This window comes from Galeopterus variegatus, unplaced genomic scaffold, assembly GCF_000696425.1.
Source record: "Galeopterus variegatus unplaced genomic scaffold, G_variegatus-3.0.2 Scaffold1779, whole genome shotgun sequence".
Classification (NCBI taxonomy): Eukaryota; Metazoa; Chordata; class Mammalia; order Dermoptera; family Cynocephalidae; genus Galeopterus; species Galeopterus variegatus.
The window spans coordinates 327,440-333,146 of record NW_007727890.1 but is presented as its reverse complement, the minus strand read 5'-3'; the positions used below and the strand labels follow the sequence as shown (position 1 = coordinate 333,146).

The 5,707-nt window shown below is 53.0% G+C and overlaps 1 protein-coding gene across 1 annotated transcript; it reads left to right on the top strand.

Moving 5' to 3' along the window:
• The first annotated feature begins 2,150 nt into the window (after positions 1-2,150).
• Positions 2,151-3,692, top strand: KHDC3L (KH domain containing 3-like, subcortical maternal complex member). The gene is made up of 3 exons (XM_008578903.1): positions 2,151-2,319; positions 2,531-2,710; positions 2,980-3,692. Exons 1-3 carry the CDS (start codon positions 2,151-2,153, stop codon positions 3,504-3,506), a joined length of 876 nt encoding a protein of 291 aa, XP_008577125.1. The 3' UTR covers positions 3,507-3,692.
• The last annotated feature ends 2,015 nt before the right edge of the window (positions 3,693-5,707 follow it).

Sequence of the window (5,707 nt, the reverse complement as noted above, 5' to 3'; positions counted from 1 at the left end):
TATATATATATATATATATATATATATATATTTTTTTTTTTTTTTTTTTTTTAAAGATGACCGGTAAGGGGATCTTAACCCTTGACTTGGTGTTGTCAGCACCACGCTCACCCAGTGAGCTGACCGGCCATCCCTACATGGGATCCGAACCCATGGCCTTGGTGTTATCAGCACCGCACTCTACCGAGTGAGCCACGGGCCGGCCCCTTATTTATATATTTTGAACCTGGAATCGCAGATTCACAAATTGCTGGCTGGGGGGACTATTTGGAGGGTGGTGGGATTTACTCAAGGGAATGAGATCCCCCTTCCTCTCTCCCTCAAAAAACGTGCCACTGCCTTCTCCTACCAGCTTCCGGGATACCTATTCTCGATTTTATGTTTCTAGACAAGCCTTTAGCTTCCAATCCTGGCTCGGAGCATCCGCTTGAGTATGCATGAGATGAAGCCGCAGAAAAATTCACTTGCAGTTCCAGATATTACCCACCTGCAGCTATTTTATTTGAAGAGATGGGACTCCATCCACCGGCCGCTGAAGAAATACACCCACCGTAGCCTATTTGTCTCCCAGTGCTAAACTGCTGGGTGGCGGTAGGCGAAATTGTGGGTGGTCCGCTGAGAGCATCTGAATCGTCCCCACCCTGGGCCTCAGAGGAGAAGCAACCTGCTTCGGTAAGCTCCAGGTGCGCTAAGCCAGAGGTGCTAGAGGATTCGAGGCACCCGGGTCTCTCCCCTGTGCACCATCAAGGGCTTTCTAGAGACTCAAGGCCCGACCTATTCAGCTACTTTTGGACCGGAATCCTAAGATTTGCAACCATCCCAACGCTAGGCATAGCACTGTAGGCCTCCTGCAACGGGTGTCTGGGCCAAGCCCCCAGGGTGTCACGCCCTCCAACCCGAGGTCACACGGCGGCCTTTTGTCCAGAACACCAGCCAGAAATGACAGCAAGACGCCTATGCCTTGCCTAAGGTGCCCTTCACGCAGGGCCCGAACTGAGAGAAGAGTACAGAGTCCTTGGGGATGAAGGCAGTCCTAACACTCATTCCATCCCTCGCCGTTTTTTCAGGAAAAGGCTGCTGTCAGAGGCGACATCGGCATTCTGACCAGGAAGCCCCCGCGGGAAACTGGGTGCGTGATTTTACCGGGTGTTCAAAGAAACGATTCTCCACGTCCAGCGCAGTCACTGCAACCCAGACACTTTTGACGGGTCCATCTTCCCCTAATCCTCTTCCCCAAGTGCCAAGATCAGGAGGGTTATCTTGGGTCTCTTCAAGGGCTGCGCTGTTCAGTCAATTCAGGTCTCAAGACAGGCCCCATCAGACACGTGAAATTCCTCCTGCACTTGCTTAGCCTACAAAGCTCTCAAGAAGAGCAGAAGGACGAGCCCGACTGAATTCTGGGGATCTATCTCTCTTTGTTGGGTCTGAACACCAGAGATAAAGCGTCATCTTCCTACGTTAGTAGGTAATGCTTTAAGCGCGAAAGAAAAACCCAGAAACAGAAATATAGTGATATTTAGAGAATGAAGACGTGAAAATGTTTCAAGGAATCCTCTCTGGTGTCCAAACCACGGGGACCAATCTGTTCTTGGGTGTTGTGTTCATGGCTGCATTAATTAAGGCACTTACTAACGCCGCCTGTGCTCAGCTGTCTTGGACAGGTAACAGAAGAATCTGGAAGTGCGGCGGCCAGAGGGAGGGAACCCAATGGCCAAGGTTCAGGATGTGAGGAGCTTACTTTTTAGCCCTTGAAGTATCAGTTCGTTCTTCTGCGAGAGGTACTGTCCTCGTGGTGGATCTTCCTTACCTCTCTGGGACTGTCCTCACGTCCCTGGGTCCACCGTTGACTCCGGTGTCTTCCCAGCCCGGAGCCCGGAGCCTGTCCTCCCTCCTGGCGCGCTGGGGAAAGGGCGGGTCCAGAGGGAACAGCCACTCGGAGAGCAGCCCAGGGACCGGAGCACCTGCGCGGCCTCGGGGGTAAGCCGGCACTGCCGGGATCCGGAGGCGAGGACTGGGTCCAATGAGAAGTGGGGAGGGGCTGGCCACAAGGCTTTGAAATTCAGCTCAGGCAGCCGCCGCTTCCGCCGCTCAGCTCCGACGCGGCCTTGGCGTCTACCGAGCTTCCCAGGCCCCGCGAGGCCGGCGGCAGCATGGACGCTCACAAGCAGTTTCCGACGCTCGTGCAGCTGGAGCAGCGAGAAGGGACGCTATTCGAGGTGCTCGATAACCTCAGCAAACGGCCCCACTGGTTCCACTCCGAGTTCCTGAAGAGTCCGAAGGCAGTCCACCTGGAGGCCTGGCTGGTGGAAGCGATCTTCCGTGAGTGGGCCGGGGAGGGGCGGCGATACGGCCTACATCCCTCACCCCTACACCTCCCGGTCTGGCCGCATCCCAGAGGAAGCCTCTCCAGTGACCCTGGCCCCAAGCCAGTGCCCCCCAACCCCGCTCTGCCTCCCTCCGTCCGCCTCCTTCCCTTCCGAAGACCCCAGGAGCCACCTCGTCCCTCATGGCCTCTCTGCTCCCCACGCAGGCCCGGGCGGAGAGGACATCCCGCACGTCGAGTGTGCGTCCCACACCTTGCTTCGCGTGAATCAGTGGGACCCTGAAGGCGAAGCTGAGATCTTGATATTCGGGCGGCCTTATTACCAGAAGGACGTATCTGAGATGATCATGAACTTGGCAGACTATCACCGCCGGCTCCGGGCGCAAAGTACGGGTCCGGGAATTGGGAGGGCCACCTGGAGCAAGCCATGGCTCCTTGGGAGGGATCCTGATGTTTCCTGGCTGCCCGGGCAGTGGTCTTGCCCTCCCAGTCGGCCCGGAAGAGGATTTCCTCTTTGCAAGGTATCTAGAAGGCCAAATTGGGCCTGCGTTCTAGGATTCTGGACCAATACCCCCACAGCCCGCACAGGTGACTGTCCTTTTGTGGAAAGGGTACGGGGACACAGGTGTGGCCTCCTTACGCTGTTCTTCTTCCAGGCTCAGAGAAGGCCCATGGCCAAGAGGCGCCTGCTCCGGAAACCGAGACCCAGCAGTTTCCTAATGCTGTCCGGGAGGTCGGGACACAGTGGTCTCCAGACGCGGTGCAGGAAGCAGAGACCCAGCGGTCTCCCCAAGCTGTCCCTGAAGCCGAGACTCTGCAATATCCGGTAGAGACCCGTGAGGCTGAGACCCAGCGGTCTCCCCAAGCTGTCGCTGAAGCCGAGACTCTGCAATATCCGGTAGAGACCCGTGAGGCTGAGACCCAGCGGTCTCCCCAAGCTGTCGCTGAAGCCGAGACTCTGCAATATCCGGTAGAGACCCGTGAGGCTGAGACCCAGCGGTCTCCCCAAGCTGTCGCTGAAGCCGAGACTCTGCAATATCCGGTAGAGACCCGTGAGGCTGAGACCCAGCGGTCTCTGGTCGAGGTCCGGGAGGCCGGTACCCATTGGTCTCCCGAGGCTGCTGGCGAGACGGAAACCCGTTGGTCTCCCGAGCCTGCCCAAGACCCGGTTACCAGGTTATGAAGGCATGACAGGCCCAGAACGAGAGCCAGGCAGGGACTAAAGTGGAAGCCCCCTTGAACCTTATTCTTCTAGATCCTACTTATGCCCCTAAGACGGGAGAGAATGGTATGGGTTTGTTTTTGTTTTTCCCTTCTGTTAAACGTTTGCAGACACGAACTTGAGTGTTCTAATAAAGAATTGCATTTCCCTAACGTGTGTTCATTGGAAGGTAGAAGGGGAAGATAGGGCACATTCCTCCAGTAACGAGGTTCCGCCCTTAGAGCTCTCCACCCCAAGGCAGGGGGGACCTGATGGTTTTGCAGCCCCCGCAGGCCGCGATCTTCCCCTCTGCAGTCAGGTGCTTCCCTCATGCTCCTTATCTGCGCACATCTGGCTTTGCCTAGTGAGAGGCCTGTCGGGCCCACTGAGTCAGTCGGTCCTTACTGGGAAATCTCTCCAAGCCCTCCAAGGTTCTACTCAAGGACACTTGGTTGCGACCGGCCTCGTGGCTGGGACCCAGGTGGATTTGGAATGTCTGCCTGGCTTATCGCGGCGCTGCCACCAGCCGCTTCCCAGTTGGGGCAACTGGAGAAGGGGAGGGAGAAAACGGAGAGAGCCGGGGCAGCACTCCGAGCTGCCCTGCCGACGTCCTCAAGTCTTGCCCGCGTCACCCGGCCTCCTATGAAATCTGACTCGAGCGAGTCACAGGCAGTGCTGGCGACTCCTCCTCGGTTACCGCGGCAGAGAGCAGCCCCAGCGCCGATCCTCTTTGGCTTCGCTCTCGGGTTCCAGAGGGAGTCTGGGCTCAGAGACACCGGTGCCTGTGCGTTAATCTAGAAGGATGCAGGCTAACAAGTCGGTGCTAGGATTAAACAGCAGCGAGCAGTAATCTTAGTATTAAGAAAATTCTCATTTGGAAAAAAGCAAGGAGCGGGGCTGACCGGTTAGCTTAGTTGGTTAGAGTTTCAAGGATTTGGATCCCTATACGGTCCAGCCACCAAAGAGAAGAACTCAAGGAAACCTAACTTTACAAACCAGGGAATGGCATGTTTATTACGGACCCTTTTGCCACCACTGATAGATGATCACTCGGTTTTAAAGAAGCATTTATCTTATAATGAGGGAATTAAAGATGTAAAGCAGGATTTACAATACTTATTAACTATTTCTTAACTGATAATTTATTGAAATAGTTGACTTGGCTTTTTGCTTCTTCTAAAAGTATAGGTGGAGTGAGCTGCAGACTTTTTTTTTTTTTTTTTTAAGATGACTGGTAAGGGGCTCTTAACCCTTGACTTGGTGTTGTCAGCACCACGCTCACCCAAGTAAGTGAGCCATCGGCCGGCCCTTAGCTGCAGACATTTTAAATTCAAAATCAATGAAGGGCCGGCCCGTGGCTCACTTGGGAGAGTCCCAAGTAAGTGAGCCATCCGCCGGCCCTGAGCTGCAGACATTTTAAATTCAAAATCAATGAAGGGCCGGCCCGTGGCTCACTTGGGAGAGTGTGGTGCTGACAACACCAAGTCAAGGGTTAAGATCCCCTTACCAGTCATCTTTAAAAAAAAAATTTTCAAAATCAATGAAGAATAAAAGTTTCAAGTGAGGCTAAATCAGAACAGAACTAAAACTCGATGTGTGTATGTTGTTGGTTTTCCTCTATGTAGTACCCAAGTGACCAGAAAGTCATAAATTCTCTCCTTTATGAGAAAGATTACTGAGCAGCAGGTAGCAAGCCAATGGAACATTTAGAAGTCTGCCTATTCTGAAATGTAGACAAAAATAACATATGTATACAGACATGCATAAACATGTCTGAGATGATTTTATGAAGGAAGAATATGGTTGGATACTAAATTAAACATCCTTCTTAGAGGCTGGAGAAAGCCCAGAAAAAAAGGGAGGTCAAACTTTATAAAAAAAAACATTTAGGTCACTTGTCACTTGTGTAAAATTTTTATGCAAATGTGTAAAGAAGAAAAGTGTTGATTTAAAAAAAAAAAACTACAAATCTTACCAAAGGATTAAACATTTGACAAAATAGAGCTTAAAATTCCCCTCAAAGAGTTTTCACTCAGGGCCGGCCCGTGGCTCACTCTGGAGAGGGTGGTGCTGATAACACCAAGGCCCCGGGTTCGGATCCCATATAGGGATGGCCGGTTAGCTCACTGGGTGAGCGTGGTGCTGACAACACCAAGTCAAGGGTTAAGATCCCCTTACCGGTC